Below are 22263 nucleotides of genomic sequence, written 5' to 3'. Positions count from 1 at the left end.
ATGAGTTCGATTCCGTTTATCACCACAAAAAAAAAAAAAAAAAACTCGCAGTGAGCTATTGCTCCGGCATGTCGACTTCAATAAAGCAGTTAATACGAAGATTGGAGCTCCTGATCCCTTTGAGCCATAGTGGAGTATAAACCGAATTTTTTATTTCAGTATTTGATATTTCAGCGCAAATTCTGAACACTCCAAACAATAATCAGCATGGATTTAGGTTTTGAAACGTACTGTAAGATTTAAAAAAAATAAAAATGTAGTAAAATAAATTATAAAATAACGTCTTCTTACATATATATATATATGATGCAGCTGAGTTCGAGATTAGCTGACCGGTAGTACATTAAGTTAAAATAAGATGGCCGCTGTAAAGTTTGGAGCTGTGGTAAGGAAACATGAAATAAAATATTCTATCTATATCTATTGATATGAATGTATGGAAATATTTATTGGAGTCTTGCTTTCATGGTGTTTTATTCTGAGGTGTGTGATATATTATTTATGATGAAAAATACCGTGGGAGTGCGTGATGAGATTGGTGGTCCAATGAAAAAAATAAATAAGCAACTTATTACAGTACCACTCCGTTTATCCGACTACTACTGGACCGGATATCTCGTCCGATAACCCGAATACGAAAATTTTAATTACAGTATTTCAGTTATAACAGGTGCTTAAAATTAGTGGTGGCAAGTGATGATGCAGAAAGCAAGCTTATACAGCATCAAAAAAAAAAAAAAAAAAAAATCCCACATCACCATTCCCATATTTTGCTCACTTCTTTCTTAAATTTATTCAGACTACTGTTCTAACAATCAGCTAGCCTCTGCCTAAAGGCAAACCTCCGCATCCATCCCCAATTTGAATTTATGCCCTTAGTGTGTAGTCCGAGCATGGATGCTATTTGCATTGAACTTACTCAATCCATTCAAAGCTTAACACCTCAGTCAGATTTCCTCCAAAATTAATCAGATATATAGTTATTTTTAACAAATTTAATTATCAGTCAAATGTTATATGTACTTATATTATTTACAAAACGAAATATGTATTTTTAAACATGAGCAAACGCAAAAATAAAAGTAAAAAATAAAATGTTAATTGCTTGCACTTTAACCTATAACACTGTATTCTTGAAAAGGATGAGTTTTTGTTTGAGATAAAAAGATTTATATTTTTTTTGTCAAAATTCTTGTTTTGATTTTGGTGTAAAAATAACAGTCTGTCAGGTTTTTTTTTTTTCACATTGGAGAGACTAATAAGGTTACAGGATTTTTCTTCATTTTTGGCCAAATTCAAAATTATTTCTTCATCAGTAAATTCTTGATTTTTATATTTTGTGAACCAATCTTGTGCATCAGATTCATTCACAGCCTTCTATATGCTGAAGTATATTTAAAAATTGGCCTTCTGTGATGTCAAGATCAGCTCTTGACTCATGTTCCCACAGATTTAATAGTTCTTTCAAAGCAGGCCACATTTTCTGCCAAGATTTTGAAATTGTAATGGTTATATTTGTTCCCATGATTCTCCTAGCTCTTCTCTGTACTCATTCCAGCAGCTCTACATCTTTCCCAAAATGAGGCCTCCAGACCTGTATGCAGTACTCAAGGTGTGGGTTGACCATAGCCTCATACAAGGGGATAATCACTTCCTTATCCCTGCTAGCAAAATTCCTCTTCAATAGATGAGTTGCAAAGTCAAGTTGCACATCTAGCTTAACTCTCCACTTACACAATGTGCCATTGGCATTAGTAATAAATTTTTATTTTAAAATAAATGTTTTTTGTTTTAAATACATGATTTTTGTTTTTTTAATTTCTTTTGAACTTCCAGAATGCTGTTCCAGCAGGGAAAAAAGCCCTGTGTGCACACACGTCTATATGTAGTGCAGTAGTGGTCATCTGTACAAAATCTTCTGAGATGAACCTTTTCAACACAGTCTCCAACAATAATTTTAGATATTTGCTCATTTATATAAATTTATTATTTTAAAAATGTAATATTCTTTCATCAGTGATTCCACATAACATATTAAGTATTTTGTACCAGCTGTATTCTTTCTGAACTACAAAATATTTATAGTAGTATTAATTTTCCTTTTAAGAAGCTTAAAGTGAATTTTTTTTGCATATACAGGCTAGATGTTTTAGTACATCAGTCAGACACCAGGCATTAACCAAAGTAAGTAAGAATAAGGTTTTAGTAATTTTATATTTCTAAATTTATATATTTGTTATAATGTACTACTACCTTATGGAAATATTAGAGAATATACATAAAGAGCACATAGGTCTGCATTTAATAGTGACGACAACAACAACAATTCATGTAGGACTGTTCTCATGCATGTACTTGGCTGGTGTAGTCGGGCATTCAGATCTTCCAGGTTTATTGGTTTTTAAGGCCTATCTTAGATATATTGTTTCAGGTGATCCCACAGATTATCGATGGGATTCATTATCTGGTAATTGTGCAGGTTGTTGCAGATGCCTGTGCAATTTGTTCCCTTCTGGCTGTGACATTATCATCTTGGAATGGTTCATTGCTGTCTGCATATATCAGCATTATTTGGGTGAACCTATAAATAATATGATCTATGAATAATAACAGGTACTACAATACTAAAACATTCTATAATTTTTTAAGGTAACAGAGAGTTGTCTGTGTTTAATTTTTATTCCTGTATGTTAATGAAAATTTGAAAACAATACATGAACAATCAAGAAATGCAGGCACAGCACAGCTTCTGCAATAGTTATCAGCAAAACAGGCTTTTCATTACCAAATTGTGACCAGTGGACCAAAAAGGATACCCTGCATACCAGAATAAAGTTAATTATAGAGAAATAGACAAGACATAGGCTTCCAATAGAACAATCTATTCATGCTGTTGATGCATTCTCTGTTTTCTTCTGTTTGGATTTTGCAAATTAAAAAAAAATAAAAATAAATAAAATAAAAAAACTTTACTGTATTTCTTTATTCTTTAAATTTACAGCCATTTTTAAAATGAAATGTAATCTGACAAACTGATATTCTAGGCATAGTGTTATTAAAACATTGATTTAGAAGGTTCAAATGGTAAATATTTTTAACAATTGCTGAATTAAGTGAAATTTGATTGATATTAGCTGTCATTCAGGGTTTGTAAAAACAATGAGAGACATGTTTTAAATTTGCATTAACACGTTTGCTGCCACCTAATTGTGAGAGAACCCACTCAATGTGCCATAATTTTCAGAACGTTGAAAAAGTCAAGATTCTGACATCCCCAGCAATTCGAAAATTTCTACATAATGGGTTGAAAATTAAGTTTGCAATTCATTGCTAGAGTGCCAATACTGAGTAGTTGTTAATTTCATGTGCCTTTACATTTTCAACACTTGTTGGTTGATCACTTAATAATGATTACTTGTATGCATTACAGTACACCACTTGGATGCATTTTGAGTGCAGTTATGTATTGCAGCACATCACTCCTAGTGCTGTTTTACACTTATATATGTTATCAGTACATTTAGCACATTTGCTAAATGTACTGATAACAGGTAATAAACAATACTGGATTAAAAGCTTTGAAATATATAGTAATAAAATATCAGAACTCTAGATTCAGTACTCATTTATACACTGAGTGATCACTGAATTATGACCACCCCTATGAAAACTGATTGCGACTTGTTGACCACATGAGGAGGCAAGAGTGCGGAGTTAGTCGACCTATATAGCATAGCTAAGGTGTCAGTGGTTCAGTAGGTAGTAAAATTCCGAGTGTGATGGGTAAAAGGAGGGATTTATCGGACATTGATAAAGGACAGGTTGTGGGTGCTCGACGAGCTGGTGCCTTGATTTCTCAAACGGATGAACTGGTGGGGTGTTCGAGAGCCGCCATAGTTAAAGTGTACCAGGACTGGCACCAAAATGGTCAAACAACAACTCAACGGCAAAACTGCAAAGGTCGGCGGAGGGTTGATGTTAGAGGTGACCACTGGGGTCCGACAACTCATACAGGTGAACTGGTGCAGCACTGTTGAAGAGTTGATTACTCAATACAATATGGGCCAACCCGGAACAATATCTGGCATGACCATGTGTCGCACATATGGACTATACCAGCAGACGACTCCTACAGCATCCTCTCCTAACCAAGGTTCATCAGTGTAAAAGACTCGCCTGGTGCAAGGAACATGCAAGTTGGACATTAGAAGACTGGAAGAACTTGTGCTGGTCAGATGAGTCACGTTATTTACTCCACACCATGGATGGTCGTGTACGGATTTGTCATCAACGACATGAGGCTCTTGATCCATCATGCATGGTATCAAAAGTACAGGCTGGTGGAGGCGGTTGTATGGTGTGGGCCATGTTTCACTGGCAGGAACTTGGATCTCTGGTGCATGTGGAACAACATATCAGTGGTCTCTGCTATCGTCAACTGCTTGCTGACTGTGTACACCCCACTATGTTACACTTTTTCCTGAACGGCGATGGTGTCTTCCAAGATGACAATGCGCTGAGCCATTAGGCACTTGATGTACAGGAAATGGTTTGAGGAACACAGTTCTGACTTCCAGCATACCGATTGGCCTCCGAACTCCCCCAATATCAATCCCATAGAGCATTTGTAGGACACTATGGAAAGGCATATTATTATTATTTTATTATTATTATTATTAGCCATATGGTGTGAGGAAGCCTGAGGCTTATGCTGCACCAGGCAAAAAAAATAAAATTCTGAATTACCCAAAACGAGACAGAGAGAGAGAGAGAGGTAGAAGGGAATCACCAAGAAAGAGAAGAATGATGATATCCAGCTCAGGACCCTGGGTGTGTCAAGCCCATACTCACCAGATGTGAGCCCCTGGGGATATCGGGCGTCTGGATACACCAATCACCTCCATACCTGCATTGCTGACCGCAATACACTCAGCTTGGTTAGCCATACCTCCCAAATGCTTTCAACATCTTGTTGAATCAATGCCACGTCGGATAGCTTCTGTACTGTGGGCAAAAGTATTAGGTAGGTGGTCATAATTCAGTGATCACTCAGTGTATATATATATATATATATATACATATACCTTGTGTTTTATTTCTATGTAATATTTATACTACCGATTATTTATTTTTATTTCATTAGAGTTAACCAGGAAATGTAGGAATATTTTATTGACTTTGTAACAATTTCTCTGAAATATCAAACAAATTGCATGACAAGTTTACGTCGTAGTGTGACAGATTTGTGCTTAAACTTTACATTACAATGGCTATATTTTATAGTACATTATTGTAACTCATAATTTATATAAGTTTCTATGTTTCCTATGTAAATTTTAAAGTGAATGATGTATAATGTTCCAGGAATCTCTTTATAACTTATTTAAGGTTGTGATGATTTTTGATGCAAAAGAAAAAAAATCTTAATATCAAAAGCCAAGGTTATAAAATAAATGCATTGCCTGTCTTATGGTTCAGAGCATAGGCAGATTCAAGGTAGGGGCACTGGGGCATGTGTCCCCCTGTTGTTTTTCTGGGAATATACACCTGTCGTTCAAATTCCTTTTTGCTACAAAAAAAATTTTTTTTTTTTCATTGTTAACATACGATTTTATCTATTTTTACTTTGTGACTCAGCTATTTTCAACTGACTACAGTTGGCAACATTGATGCTGATGTGATCACCATTCTAGTTCGAGACATCATGCAGTTTGGTCATGCGTAATGTTTACTTTAAAGTAATTCAGAGTTTAGCCTTGTACCCATGTCTGCCAGTCACATTACATTTGAGTGTCGTATTTGTTTTTCTGGATCCACCACTGGTTCAAGGACATTGCCATCGAAATCTGTTATACCCATTTGGGTGTATAGGTCACCATGATAGTAGAAATCACTTCTAGGCAGTCATTCTTCCATTTTCTGTTTTCGTCCATTCTATTTCCTTTCAGCTTTCATCTTAGCAAGAGTAAGCCATCTTTCCTCTGATGTTTGACGCCATTGATCCACTTTCCTCTTGGCCATTACTATTCATTTTTGCTTCCAGTATCTGTTTATGTAAACTCCAATCCTTTTTATATGCCCAATACCATCTTTAATTAGTATTTATTACCCAAAGATTTTTTTTTCTTATTTCCTTATTGTTTTCATCCATTAATTCCATTTATTTGTCTTAAAACTCATATAAACATTTTACTTATTAATAAGCTCTTTTATTTCTTAACAATTTTTCACCTTCCTGATACTTGTTTTCCTTATCTTCCTAGTCCTCTTTCATATATATCTTAACTTGCTTGCACAGTAAATGTTTATTAGTTTTATTTGCCAAAAATGGCTTATATTTTTCTTTTTCCTAACCACTTTTTAACTTCTTAAGTCTACTATGCTGTTTTCAATTTCCTGTCTTTACAGAACCTCTCCTTGCATACCTCTTTTGTAACTTTAACTAACTTTCTTCTAAATTTTTGGCATATATCATTGAGTTAGCAGTTCTGTTAGCATCAGGAATTCCATTTAAAATTTAACCAAGTAGTTTCTATATTTTATGGTTGTTGGAAAATTGGAGAGCTTTCTGATTTTTTTTTTTTTTTTTTTTTTCGGTTTAATCATTTTATTGTATTTCTTATATTTGGCTTAATTACTACTTTTAATTTTTTCAATACAATATTTTTTTATAATTGATTAATGTATGTTAACCTGTTTATTATTATTTGGCTTTAGGGTTATTTTGTATACAGGCAGTTCCCGCTTTACAAGTTCCTGGGTTTACAAGTTTTTTTTTCCAAGTATAAAGTATCAACAAAATCAGAAATATGAAGATTATTGCAAAAAATTAATGTTAAACATTCATAAATCCCACATTTCAAACCATGCACATAGCTATACATTATAGTGCATCCCACTTTACGATATTAATCCATTCCAGAGATCCGTTCCATCGTATCGTGAAAATATCGTAATGCGAACCCACTAACACATTGTTCTTTAGTTATTCGTTCCAAGCTCTCGGAAGTTGAAATTTTTGCTGTATAAGTAAGCTTTTTATCTCTCTAAAAGGTCATTTTATAATGTAAATTGTATTAGTTACCAATTCAAATCATTAAATGCACTGTGCTTTAATTGTTATCATATGTTATAAGAACCAATTTTGAATGGCTTCGTGATATTTTTCTAAAGCACATTTCTGGAAGTCATGACCATAAAACAATAAAAACAATTTGCACTTTCCAGTTTATTGGGCTTTTTTTGTTACTGCAAGCAATTATAAACGGGTAGTAAACTTGATCTTGTTGCATTTGTGAAAATACCGATAGCTGAAATTGTGTAGGTTTTTACGTTATTAATGTGAAATGTGTTTCCCCTTCACTGCAGTCTTCAGTCATATAAAAAACAAATAAATTTTCAGAATCTTCTCTTCATTCTTTTTTTTTTTAAGCTTCGTAAACTTGTTACGCCCCACGAATTGTGTTAGTTGCAATCTCACTTGCATGTATCTTGTTAGTTTGTTGCAATTTGTGCATGCCGTTAAAAAATACATAAACATGCTATCATGAAATTTATAAAGAAAAGAGAAGAGATTATTTTGGGAACAAACACTTCTCAAAGCATTTCTGAAGAAGACGACTCCTTATGCAACAAACCATAATGAGTGCTGACCCAACAATGAGTGATCAATGAGTGTGCATTTAGTTGATGATGAAGAACAAACATTCTTTAACATTTGTTAAGTCATAAATAATTTCTTTAAAGTATAATTTGCTTGATTTTACAGGCTATGTTTTCTTTTCTTTGAATAAATCAATCATTGTGTAAACGTAAACTAATTAGCTAACTAATTTTATTGTTGATAACATAACACCTGTTTTTAACATTATATCTATGGGAATAAATTCCCACTTTACGGGCGCCTGCTAGGAATGAATTAACTCGTAAAGTCAGGAACTTCCTGTATTTGTATTTAGTTTAGACTTATCGATGGGTCTTAGAATTTTTAAGAATAACATAAAAGATCAGAATTTCCTTTAAATATTTAGTCAGAATTCAAAAATTGATATCAACACTGACACTTGGCAACTTTTATTGACCAATTAGGTTTTTTTGAGGAAAAGGGCAAGAAATAGTTTAAAATGGAAAAAAATTTATTAATTTTATTCTTAATTCTGATATTATATTGTATAATCAGATCAAAAACATCATTAGAAACAACAGTTTTATCATCCAAGAAAAAAAAAAATTTTTCCCCACTACTTTACTGCTAAATCCTGTTTACTAAAGTGGGTGGGAGAGAAGGTAATCAAAACTCTATTGAAAGTTACCATGGCAACTGGTGTTATTGATGAACATGAACAATGTATAATGACTTCTTTTATGGCTCTACTTTTCCAATTAAAAATACTTAATGATGAAGATTGAAAGTGAATACCATACTGGAGAATACTAAAATTCACACTGATGTAATTCTGTTAGATATTTAAAAGTTATAAGTTTTTCCCTTTTTTATGTATAAAATACACCAAGGATATCTGCTTCAGGGTTAAAAGAAAAAGGTTTTTTGTTGCAAAGCAGTGTACCAAAAAAGTAGGAAAAAGTTTTTTTTACAACATTATATTATTTTTACCATTTCCTATGGAATCTTCATAGTACCATATATTTTGTGTTACTAGAAGAAATTTGCATTGAATTATACTCATGTAAAGGAACTGATTTTTGCACAAAACAGTATTTTTATGTTATCATTTCCTGTTATGCATTAATGACTACTAGCTCTAGAGCAGACTGAATAAATAGTTCATGTTATCAGAAATTATGTCCTGTCTGCTTTTCTGTCAGCCGGTTTCCTCAGTGTATAACATACACTGAAAGGACAGAATTCATGGGATACCTGGTTCCTGGGCAATACGATGCTGTCACCCCCTCTCGCTGGTGGACGAACCCACCGCTTGGCAGGTATATAGGTACACTGCATTCATGTAGATGGTAATTTGATGTCAGTATGAATAAATGTTGAGAGTTAACTGACTTTGAAAGAGGAATGATAGTGGGTGCCCGACAAATGCCACTCTATCGCAGAGGTGGTACAGAAATTGCATTATCCCCGTTTGACAGTATCATTTCTCTGGAATAACATCTCATCTCATCGTGGACAGAGCTCTGGGCGGATGAACATGGCCATCGATTCCTGTCTTGCATTGTTTCAGCCAACCAGAGAGCGACAGTGAAATAATTAAATAAGGCGCAAATCACTGCCAACTTCAGTGAGGGAGGTACCAGAAATGTCTCCACCGTGACCATCAGGCGATCATTAGCCGCAATAGGTTATGGGAACCACTGACCCACCAAAGTCCCACTGCTAACACCATGACACAGGACTCTATGCCTCAGCTTGTCCAAAGGACATCGACGCTGGACCTTGGATGATCGGAGACAGGTCTCCTGGTTCAATGAGTCCCATTTCCAGTTATTTCAAGCAGATGGGAGGGTGCGTATCTGGTGGAAACCGGAAGAAGCTATGCACCTATCATGTCAACAAGGAACTGTTCAGGCAGGTGGACAGTCGGTAATGGTTTGGGGCGTCTTCAACTGGCACACAGCCGACCGGGCTAGCCGAGTGGGTAAAGTACCTGCCCGGCAACCCAAAAGGTCGCGGGTTCGATTCCCGCCTCGGGCTTGGATCAAAGTACTGCAAAAACCTTGGGAGGTGCAATATGGCCACAGAAGCCGATGCGCCAACAACTACCAAATCAAAAAAAAAAAAAAAAACTGGCACACTTTGGGACCTCTGGTACGTCTAGACACATCTCTGACGTTCCAGGTTACGTGTCCATCCTTGCAGACCATCTGCATTCCTTCGTGGTCGTCTCGCAATGGACACTTCCAGCAGGACAATGCACCTCCTCACAGAGCCATGGTGACTAGAACATGGTCCGAAGAGCATTCTACAGATTTACCACCATGGAATGGCCTCCCCGTTCACCGGACACGAACCCTGTTGGGCATCTTTGGGATGCCGTGCAAAGGTCTGTTCGAGCTTTGGATCCTCCACCAAGGAATGCGACGGAATTATGGACAGCAGTGCAGCAAGCACTGATGAAAATACCTGTGGAACGCTTTTGTGAACTAATGTACTCAATTGGTATCCCATGATTTCTGTTCACTCGGTGTATTATAATAATATGCATTAAAAGAGAGGATAGATTACATTTCCAAAAATTATCTTCACTTTTTATAGAAATTTATTTTCATTATTAATAATATCATTTTCTTAGGAAATTAAGAATACAGAATTACAATTAACAGTAATGCTTTATAAAAAAAGAAATGTTGAATGTTTAGTCACTAGGATTGATTAATTTACCATATCTAATAACCAGGATGGCAACAAGTTTTCCAGAAAACTTAGACTAAACTTCATATAATTTTCCAAATAAAGTTGGAACACCATTAGATTGTAGTTTGGAATAGGATTTAATTATAAGAATATTTGTGATTTTTATTAAAATTAAATTAATATATTGTAGTATTATACATGAAATAAGGCAGAAAAACTTTCAAAAGAACTTTCACTGGAAATATTTTCGGTCATTTTGCATTTACCGAATATTTTTGTTTGTCTGATTGATTTTAAACTAATCATACTTTTATAGTAATGAGTTTTTGTAAAGTGAACTACCTTGTAATCTTTTAAAATTCAAAGTTAAATTAACAAGAAAAAACTGGAGTTAAACACTTGCATTTCAGAGATAAATTATTTGTACAAAAATATGTTTATTTTTTATTTATATATTTATTTATTTTTATGAAACCCCAAAAACACGAGAAGTATTAGAACCTATAGTACTTAATACCGTGCTTGGATTGGGAGTTTGAGAAGACGAAAGAAGATATTTGTTGATGTTCAAGTCATTAGACTGTAAATTTCAGAAAATATGTATGAAGGAAGGTTGTTCCAGAAAACAGCAGTGGAATGAATAAACGAGGAAGATGAAAAGTTGGTTCCGTGAGTTTGAAGTTGGACAATAAATGGATGTTGGCTGATGGCGGCACATGTTCAGACTGTTTTGAAAGAGAATTATAGAAGCCAGTTCAGAAGAACAGTGGCCATGGAAGTATCTGTAGAAAAGGCATGCAGCAGAAGCAGTACGTGTATGAGACAGAGTGGAGAGACTCTGTTATAGATGAGTCATTAAGTAACCTAACTGCCCTCTTCTGAATGGAATCCAGAAGCCTGAGAGAGGTTTTGGGGCACCGCCCCAGATGTGGGAACTATATTCCATGGTATGACGGATTTGTGATTTGTACAGAGTGAACAGCTGTTTGGAAGAAAAGTAACACCGAGAGCGAAAGAGAAAACCAAGTTTTTAGAAGCAGAGGCAGCAATATTTGTAATGTGCTTGTGCCAAGAGAGATTGGAAGTCAGGGTACTCCCCAAAAGAGATATATCATCTTGCCTAGAAATCGGAGTATCATCAAAGATAAGCATAGGAGCAGAAGAATCCTTTTTACAAGATATAAGACAGGACTGAATTTTAGAAGGATTGAAATCAACTCAGTTGTCTTTGACCCACTTGAGAATTACCTGGAGATCAGCATTTAGGGATGTGGTAGTGAATATTCGAGAAGTTGAAGCTGATTGAGCAGAGCAACGTTTCTCAAACTGGAAAGTGGAATGCAATGTGCTATCGTCAGCAAAACTATGAATAGGATTTCCAGTCAATGGAAGAGGGTCATTAATATATAAAAGGAAAAGAGTGGGTGAAAGAACTGAACCTTGGGGGGAAACCAGCATTAGTGGAGAAGTTAGAAGACAGAGCCATCTACCATCACCCTCAGTGAGTGGTCAGAGAGAAAACTGGATAACCGATTACAAAAAACAGTTGGCAAACCATAAGATGAAACTTGCTTAGAAGACCTTTATGCAAAACATGATCGAAAGCCTTTGAGATGTCAAGAGCAACTACTTGTGTTTCACCGAACTTTTCCATTGAATTTGTCCATAAATGGGTAACATAAGCCAGAATATCACCAGTGGATCGAGACTGATGGAATCCATACTGGCGATTGTTGATCAGATGGAAGAATTCTAGGTAGTTTAAGAGTTAGTGGTTAATTGATTTATCCATTACTTTAGAAAGAGTTGAAGTAATTGCAATGGGACGATAATTGCATGGGAGGGATTTGTCACCCATTTTAGGAACTGGCTGGATATGAGCAAATTTTCAAGCAGAAGGAAAAACACCTTTGGAATAAGAAAGTGAAAAAAGGTGGCAAAGAACAGGAGTAAGTTCAGGAGCACAGATTTTGAGAACCAAGTGGAGAAATACCATCAGGACCTGGAGCTTTCTTAGTATCAAGATTTTTCAAAATCCTTCTGACATTCTTTTGATGGAAGACCACAGGAGCATTGAATAGAGCGTGTTAGGAATGGTGGGAGGTGTTTTATCAAGATCATTGATACACAAGTTGGAAGAAGAGTGGGATGCTAGCAGGTCAGCTTTATTCTTGACTGAAGTGACAATAGAACCATCTTGTTTTGATAGAGGTGGGAGCAGAGTTGAGCAAAAGTTGCGGCCAATAACTTTGGCAAGAGACCAGAATGCTCGGCTACCATTAGGGCAAGAAGCAAGAAGCACTCTTGGCCTGTTCAAAATCTAGTTTGGACTGATTAATAACTGCTTTACAATTGTGAGCTTTGGTATAGGCAGAAAATGAAACTGGAGAATTGGAAACAAGCCAATTACAATATGCAACATTTTTCTCTTGAACAGCCTTAGCACATTTATTGGAAAACCAAGGTGTAGATAAAGGACAAGGTTTTAAAGTGGAGTGTGGAATAAAGGATTCCATTCCTGCAAGAATAATTTCACCGACATGATCTGAGCAAATTTTGACATCAGAAGTTTTGAAACAGTAATCCAACCAATGAAAAGAAGAAAAGAAATCTTGCAGGTCATCCTATTTTGCATTCTTGTAATGCCAAACAACACAAGGTTGGGAATAGCCATGAGATAAAGGCTCCATTGAAAAAGAGACAATCACCAAGTTGTGATCTGAGGTGCCTAAAGGACCACTCACTTCGATCGTGTACTTAAAAAGGTTGTTTGTGAGAAAAAGATCATGTATATTGGCTGTATGGTTAGGATTGTCCGGTGTTCTGGTAGGTAAATGAAGTAGGTCTGTGTGAGGTGATTAGTAATTGCAAAAGGTTCAGCATCTTGACCAGCTGGGTCAAGAACGCAAGATGCGGAGCGCTACCCTTGGATCTACATTTGTTGTATCATGGTTTTTGCTACCGTATTAAGAGGGAAATTCCTACATAACTTATAAAATATTCGCTCTGACTGCAGAGGCAAAAAGAAAAGATGTATGAATGAAATAATCAATTTATGGCAGACAAGATGGGATACCATAACTACTGGAAGAGTGACCAACTTGTTTATCTCGAACGTGACTTTTCTGAATGATAAAAAGGTGTGCAATTGGTTTACACCTAGTTTACAGTCGTCATTTTTGTTAACAGGGCACGGGTCAATGAATGAGAAATTATATCCATTAGGACTCAGTAACACGGACCTTTGTTTTTGCGGGGCCAGGGAAGGCTGGCGGCACATACTATATGATTGTCGAATATATGACAATCCCAGGACAGCGATACGTGAAATTCTTGAGAGTATAGCTCCAGGAGAAGAAGCTATATTTTTAAGAGACTGTAGTAAGTTTCAGATGCTCCAGGTATTTGCTAAAGAAGTATTTGAACTAAGGAAAAGTATGATTCCGGTGATACGAGGTTGATCAAATCCATCTGGCTGGAGGCACCGAAGTGTTTTGATGCTGCCGTTCTTACTGGTTGCACAACTGGAAGATCTACCCTTTTCTTGATCTCTCTCTTTCCCCCCCCCCCTGGTTTTTCCCTTTTCAATTTTTGATATATATATGTATGTACGTTTGTGTAGTATATATATGTATGTATATATATAGTATATATAGTATATATATGCGTAGTATATATATGTATGTATATATATAGTATATATAGTATATATATGCGTAGTATATATATGTATGTATATATATAGTATATATAGTATATATATGCGTAGTATATATATGCGTAGTATATATGTATGTATGTTTGCGTAGGGGCTTAGAGGGGAACAGGTATCCTGTGTGTTATCAGACACTCAGCCTAAAACACTGATGGATCCAATATCTCTCTATTACAGAAGATTTAGGAGAAGTCCGGTTGGCCTGCCTCCCTAAAATCCACTCATGCACACCTTCTCGATGGTAAGCCCTGTTACGTCACTTAGGTGGCAACGAATGTGTAGAGTGGTTCTCTTCAAGACGCCTGGTCAGCGTGAAGAGGAAAAGACCAAACCCTCCAGCAATGAGAGCACAACAATACATATGGCCCTCAGTCCCCAGCAGCTTTCACTCTCCCTCTTACGGCAGCGAGAGGATCAGAGTGGAAGCAGAGGGTGCTAAGAATCTCTGGGTACGACCAGGCTGCCATGCACGGAAATTGAACTTGGCCTGTTATAACGTACGATCACTCATCGGTGAAGACAGGATATTAGAGCTGGAAAAGGAATTAGAAAATGTGAATTGGAATATCATTGGTTTGGCTGAAACAAGAAGAAGAAATGAATCACTTATAAGTTTATCAAGTGGAAATCTGCTGTACACCAATGGAAACAGTGAAAGGAGTGAAGGTGGAGTTGGGTTTCTGGTCCATAAAGATTTTAAAAACAACATTTTGGAATTCAAAAGTACATCACTAAGGGTGTCAAGACTAATACTCAAGATTTCTAAGAGGTACAAGCTAAAGATTATAATGATTTATGCACCAACATCGAGCCATGATGATGAAGAGGTTGAAGAAATGTACACTGAAATTGAGAGTCTTCTAGATGAGCAGAAAACCCACTACACTATTATTATGGGGGACTTCAATGCTAAGGTTGGAAAAAGGCAAAACAGCGCAGAAAGAAGAACTATAGGAAATTTTGGAATTGGTGAAAGAAATAAAAGAGGTGAAAGACTTGTGGAATTTGCAGAATCTCAAGGAATGTCAGTAATGAACACTTTTTTCAAGAAAAGGGTGAACAGAAAGTGGACATGGAAGAGTCCAAATGGATTAACAAGTAATGAAATCGACTTCATCCTCACTAACAGAAGATATATTGTGAATGATGTTACCGTCCTGAATAAGGTAAATGTTGGAAGTGATCACAGAATGGTAAGATGTACACTTGATATAGATGTAGGAAAGGAAAGGAAAAAACTGACTCGAGTAAATAATACAAAGGTCTTTGAAATAACAGAGGAGGAGAAAAAGCAGTATGTACTGGAACTTAAGAACAAGTTTGAGCTTCTGCAGACTGCTCAGGACCAAGATATCGACGAGGAATATTACAACTTTCTGAAAGTGATAAAGCCCAAGAAACCTATAGGGAAACAGAAATCCAAAGAAGAAAAAATTAGTCAAGAAACACTTGTCATGATGAACCCAAGACGACAAATGAAGAGCAAGAAAAACACTGACAGGGAGAAAATTGAGTATACTGAGTTATGCAAAGCCATTAGAAAGAGACTCAGAGAGGACATAAGAAGATTTAACACAAGAAAAGTAGAACAAGCATTAAGGGAAAACAAAGGATTTAAATCAGCAGCCATGAGCAGTAATACAGAAAGACAAATGATACTGAAACTGAAGAATAGCGATGGTGTACTTATAAACAGCAGAGAAGGCATAATTCAAATAGCAGAAGACTACTATAGAGAATTATACAAGGAGCGAGGGAATGATACCAGCAGTGGGGAAGATGGATTGCAAAGTAGCAACACATACGACATACCCGATATTCTTCCTGATGAGGTAGAACATGCATTGAAGAAAATGAAGAATCGGAAAGCCCCGGGGGAAGATGAAGTTACTGTAGAGTTGTTAAAATTGGGAGGAAGAGACATAACACAAAAACTGGCAAGGCTCTTCACAAAGTGCATTAGAAAAGGTGTGATGCCTAAGCAGTGGAATAATGCAATCATAGTTTTGCTGCATAAGAAAGGAGATAAATCAGAAATTGGAAATTATAGACCAATTAGCTTGTTATCCCATATCTACAAGTTGTTCACAAGGGTCATTACTGAGGGCTGATGACCCTCCTATGTGTGAGTCCTGTGGCACAATTTTAACAATAAGACACATTTTAGTTGACTGTCCAGATTTTAGCAATATCCGTTTTACCGCTTTTAATCATCTGACTGAGCCTTATACACTCAGTCAGATTTTATCCGACAATGACAATGTGTCTGCTGTTTTTAGCTTTTTTAAATCAATAAAGGTTTTTACTCGCATTTAAAATTTATACGTTATCGTTACTTCTTTTATTGATAAGCTTTATATTATATATCTGGACATGGTGGCCTAACTACTTAGGTCACTGAAAGGAGAAATTTTTATATATTACCTGGTCTTGGCGCATTATAGCCTTAGATGCTAATGCGCCAATAAAATTCAAATCAAATCAAAATCAGGGTCATTACTAACAGATTAGAAAGAATACTTGATGAGAATCAACCGAAAGAGCAAGCTGGCTTTAGGACAGGATTCTCAACTATGGATCACCTTCACATAATATCACAGCTGATGGAGAAAGCAAATGAATATAAAACACCATTATGCCTGGCATTTGTGGATTATGAAAAGGCATTTGACTCCATACAGCATAAGGCAATGTTTCGGGCACTGGAAAGACAAGGCATAGATACTCCATATATTATGATTTTGAAGAAAATATATGAGAGTGCTACATCCTTTATTAGACTAGACAAAGACAGCAGCAAATTTAAAATCGAGAAAGGAGTTCGACAAGGAGACACAATATCTCCGAAGCTGTTTACTGCTGCCCTTGAGGAAGCTTTCAGAAGATTAGACTGGTCGCAGAAAGGAGTCAATGTGAACGGAGAGTACCTAAACCATTTACGATTTGCAGATGACATTGTGGTCATAAGCCACGATCCCAAAGAATTAGAGGAAAATCTTAATCAGTTATGCACAGTTAGTAAGGATTTTGGACTAAAGATGAATATGGCTAAAACAAAAGTAATGATGAACAAGTATGCCACGGAAAGGGAAATAATGATTGAAGGAGCAGTAATTGAAAAGGTGGAGTCATATACTTATCTGGGACAAGTTATTAGCTGTAATAATGATAAATGGCTGGAAGTCAAGAGAAGAATAAATTTTGGATGGATAGCATTCAGGAAATATAGTCACATACTGAAGAGCAATATCCCAGTTTGTCTGAAACGTAAAATAATGAATCAATGTATACTCCCCACCATGACTTATGGAAGTGAAACTTGGGCACTCACCAAAAGAATGGAAGAGAAGCTAAGAACTACACAGCGAAGAATGGAACGAATTATATTGGGAATCAGACTGTTAGATAAGAAGAGAAACACATGGATTAGGCAGCAAACTCAAGTAAAGGACATTCTTATCAAAACTAAAGAACTAAAATGGTCTTGGGCAGGACACATAGCTCGAAGACATGATGACAGATGGACTAAGAAAATAACAGAATGGTACCCAAGAGGAGCTAGAAGAAAACCCGGAAGACAAAAGCGGAGATGGATAGATGAAATTCATGAGTTTTTGAGTAGTAAATGGATGGCCAGTGCTCAAAACAGAAGGAACTGGAAAGTTGCTGGAGAGGCCTTCATCTTGCAGTGGATTGAAAATGGCTGATGATGATGATGATGATGATGTTTGCGTATATATGCTAAAAACCAATATATATATATATATATATACTTAGTATATATATTTATTTTTTATTTTTTTATTTTTTTTTTCTATTTATTTACTTTTTTTTATTATTATTATTAATTTTTTGTTATCTTAGTTAATTATTTTTATTCTTTTCTTTCTCTTCCTTTCGGGGTGTCCCCCCCCCCCCTCTGGAGTGGGCCCCAGAGAAGGAAAAAAAATTTTTTTTTTTTTTTTTTTTTTGTCTCATACTCTGAGACCATAGGTGTCCCATCTACTGGAACTGGCCCACCTTCCTGTGGTGTGGACGAATACCCAAAATCATCTGTCCAGGTGACTGATGCTTCTGGGTAGCCAAGTGGTCAGAACATAACAACAGAACACACACATAATACACACAAACCGACGTCACACACATATCTGACCCATTTGTAGTGATACTGTTCTTCACAGAGATACGAGGCGGAGTTGAACTGACGTTCTGGGAGCCGCCCCTTACATTAACACATGTCCACATGAGTCTGTGTGACTAGAGAATGGAAGCCAGCTGGAGTTGTGAACATTAAAATCACCAAGGAAAATTACCTCACCATTAGGAAAGTTGGACCGGAGAAAGTCAAGTTGCAAAGAGAGGAAGTCAAAGAGCTCTAAGTGATTAGTGGAGTTGGGAGAACAGTAGAGACAACAGATGAATTTGACAGACTGAGGTAGAGAGATTTTAAGCCAGAAAAGGTCGAATAGAGGATATTTCAAATTACCAAGTCTCTGACAGGGAATATCGGAATGGACATATATGCATAAATACCACCTTTGAGACAAAAGAAATCATACAGCGAATAATATGGGAATAATATGAGCAGTGGTTGAATCAACCAATAACTGAGATTCTGTCAGAAAAAGTACATGGATGTTGGCAGGCTGCATGTGGAAATGGACATCATTGAGATTAGAACTGAGACAATGTATATTTTTTGTGAAATGGACTAGGAAATGTTTGGGAGGTTTAAATCTTTTCGCAGATAAGCTTACTCTATAGTTTGATAATTTATGGTGTATTTAATAGTAAGAAAAGTGGGAGGCACATGCTGTATGAAATAGTGAAATTTTTGGATATGGCATGCACATGGTAAGAATATATATAAGAATATTTGTCAAGATTATAATGACATCTGAGTAACTCAACAATTTGCTCAGCTTTAAACATCATTTTGAATTGGAGCTCATTATTAAGTCTAGAGTTCAGATTGACTGCTAAATTAAAAACACTTAAGCTTGTGTTTTAATTTCTAGTTAATCTAATTAGATAATACCTGCATACCTTTTGCAAAAGAAAATTCAAGGCATTTTTCATCAGTATTTTATCTTTTGTACAGCATAGTAATATATGTATTACCTAACATGCTCCTTTGCTTTTTCATTAATATTAAAACTTCCGCTGGCTGGGGCATGGGTTCCCAAACTTTTTCTAAGAGTGCCACATGGAAATATTCAGAGTAATAGGCAGGCCGGATCCAAAAATTTGTCTCACATTTTAGAATATCTATTTTATTTAGTCAAGTGTGCATACATATGTTATATATAACCATAAACAACATGACTAAATTTAAATAAACTTTTCAATAATAATAATTATTATTATTATTGCTACTATTACAGCACACAGTCATTCAAGTTTTTTTCATAACGGCAGAAAAATAGATGCATAGATGAATTATTTACAACTTACAAGTATTAATGAGAGTACTTGCTTTTTACTGGTTGTAATAATGTTTGCTGTTAAATTTTTAACACTAATTTTTTAAAAAAATCTTCTGAATGTTTCTCTGTTGATATTGAGCAATTAATAGACAAATGTCTGTTCGCAAATATATATACTCCAAAAATAGAGATTATTTTTCTAGTGAAATTCTTTGTGTTACTATAATTGGTTTCAGGTAAGAGAGAGTAAAATGCAATTGTGTTTTCTTTTTTGAAACATTGTTCTAAAAGTATGATTTAACTGTAAGCCAATAAATTCCAGCCATATATTTGCATCAACATTTTCAATCTTAATTTCAAATTGATTTTGAAATAATATAAATGAATTTTCACTATATGTTGGAGGATGTTGACTATCCTCCGATAGACAGAAATAAACTGAATTGGTTTGGAAACTATGGCTGATACAACTGGAATTTCTATCCAAATAAAAGTGAACACAAATATTACCCCTGAAATCAAAAGAATAAAAAACTTATTAAAAAGAATAATATTAAAGATAAAAATATTGCAGGCTGCATAAGAACCCCTCACAGGCTGTAGTTTGAGGACTCTATGGCTGGGGCATCAGAACAACTTAAAAATCTGAGTCTGTCTCATTAAATCAGGACAGACACTTATTCTGCTTATTACACGTGTTAAACATATCAGCTTTTTCTTTTGTGATTTATTATTATTGTTATTTTTTATATCTAATGAAAACATTCAAATTGTTTTTTTGTAGTGGTTTATATTTTGAATATATGTTTAAGCCAGTTTGCAAACTTTAAAATTAAATGGAATCACTTTTTTTTTTCCTTTAATAGCCACCAGTTGCTGTTTTTGGTATAGAAGGGAGATATGCTACTGCTTTATATTCTGCAGCTGTAAAAGAAAAAAAATTAGATTCTATAGAAGCAGAACTGAAGAAACTTAAAGTATGTTTTGCTCTAAATGCCTTTTTAAATAGATTTCACTGTATTCAGCTTACTTATTGAAGTCATTTCTTTAACATGCAATTTTAAGTGTTAAGAAGAAAAAAAAAGTCATTATGAATATATTGTTAAACTTCAGCACTTTTTGAAAGTTTTACATAAAAAATATCCCAATAATATAGAAATTACTTCAAGTCCTTTGCTCTACCAAGTGCTGTTGTTCCATCAATTGTAAATTATGCATGATCGTGAGAAACCGCTGGGAAAACCTCCAAGACAACATATTTCCTGATGTGAAACCTGCATTGTGATTTGATGGGCAGTTCATTGATAATCAGTATGTGATGTATGTCTCTTATTGGCTTCTCCTAGTTATAGTTGCTGTTTGGTCAAAGTGTACTTCATATAAACTTTAAAAAAATATCTTTTTTATTATTTTTTTAATCCTACCCCTTTAAGGCTTAAAATATGATGCTGGAAATTGCCTTGGTGGCTTTAGTTTGCTGACATCTTTTAATTCACTTCACATTTTCAGTGCGTCACATATAGAAATAAAAGTTAATTATGTAAAGTAATTTAAAAAGCTCTAATTTTTGTTCCTAAATGCAAGGTTCCTAATCCTTTTAATTTTTTATAATCCCTTTCACCTCTCTGTGTGGCTCTAGTTAATCTTTTAATCTGTGTATCCCCCCCCAAGCTACCAGATTTTTGCCCTACCTAACACTGCCTCAGTAACATTAGTAAATATTCTTGCACCCCTTCTATTTAAGTGTATCCTATCCCTTTAAAAGCAGTCTCTCCTCTTAATAAGCACAGACTACATGGAGAATATTTCTACCTCATGAGTCTTGCTTAATCCCTCAAGGGCAGAATCGATTGACTAAGTCCTCAACATGTGCTCCCTCCTATTTTGTCTGTGGGTAGGATTGCAGACACCTTCAAATTTAATCCTAAATCATGACCTTTTCCCTGTACTTGTTAAGTAAGTCCTCTGATCTCCCACTCATAATGTCGTTAGTGCCAAAGTGTACAGTATTGTGCCCTTAAAAAATATCTGCTCTACGGTGTCATCTACCTTTGCCTCCCGTACCCTTAGACATACCCTGATTCTATTCCACCTGTCCTTTTTGCACAATGTATTTCCCATTCCTCAATAAAAGATTATTATACTTTTGTGATACCAGCTGTTCCCCCCCCCATTTTGGATTAGTGATATATTTTACAAAAACAAGCACATATGTGATACAGCCAACCTTTTTGTACTTTTAGCTTGGTGTATATCTTAAGATATCTAAAATTCATATTAAATCTTTTTATTTAATTAAATTGATAACACAAAATGTTTTTGATTTTATGTATAAACTTTACTGTTATTCATTTATTTCTATTTAAAATGTATATCCATAATTGCATTAAGGAATTTATTGTAACAGAGGTGCTTATTAAAAATAGTTAAAGATTAACACTTGTGATGTTTCAGAAAAGTAATTAAACATTCCTGCTCCCTCTTTTATATATTTCTTACAGGGAATTGCGTGAAATGTTGATACATATATTTTCTAAGAGACCCATTTATTCATTAATTGTTACAAACTTTATTAATTTGCACACTCACATTCTTGGAAAACATTCTTTTTATACCACACGTTCAGCATTTCAACTTCTTGAAAGCATACACCAATGTTACTAATGGCAGTGACATGTCTTCATTAATTGAATGACACAACTGAAAACCATGGTTCACAAGTCCATTGTTGTACCAGGTTTCCCGTGGAACAACGTCCTTTTCAAGAAAAAGTCGAATGTTTATTTTCAGGAAGATTG

The 22263-nt window shown here is 35.3% G+C and overlaps 1 protein-coding gene across 1 annotated transcript in view; it reads left to right on the top strand.

Moving 5' to 3' along the window:
• Nucleotides 1–290: 290 nt before the first annotated feature.
• The window catches only part of ATPsynO (ATP synthase subunit O, mitochondrial), a 48447-nt gene continuing 26474 nt past the window's right edge, over nucleotides 291–22263 (top strand). The window contains exons 1-3 of the mRNA XM_090379316.1: nucleotides 291–385; nucleotides 2140–2184; nucleotides 20332–20442. Coding sequence (XP_090235442.1) covers nucleotides 359–385; nucleotides 2140–2184; nucleotides 20332–20442 — 183 coding nt within the window. The 5' untranslated portion in view covers nucleotides 291–358. The remainder of the gene's footprint in view (nucleotides 386–2139; nucleotides 2185–20331; nucleotides 20443–22263) is intronic.

The sequence above is a fragment of the Mastigoproctus giganteus genome, chromosome 8 (genome assembly GCF_048544385.1).
Source record: "Mastigoproctus giganteus isolate SK-2022 chromosome 8, ASM4854438v1, whole genome shotgun sequence".
In the NCBI taxonomy this organism is placed as follows: Eukaryota; Metazoa; Arthropoda; class Arachnida; order Uropygi; family Thelyphonidae; genus Mastigoproctus; species Mastigoproctus giganteus.
Note: the sequence above shows the minus strand (reverse complement) of the source record. Positions and strands in the feature narration are given on the sequence as shown.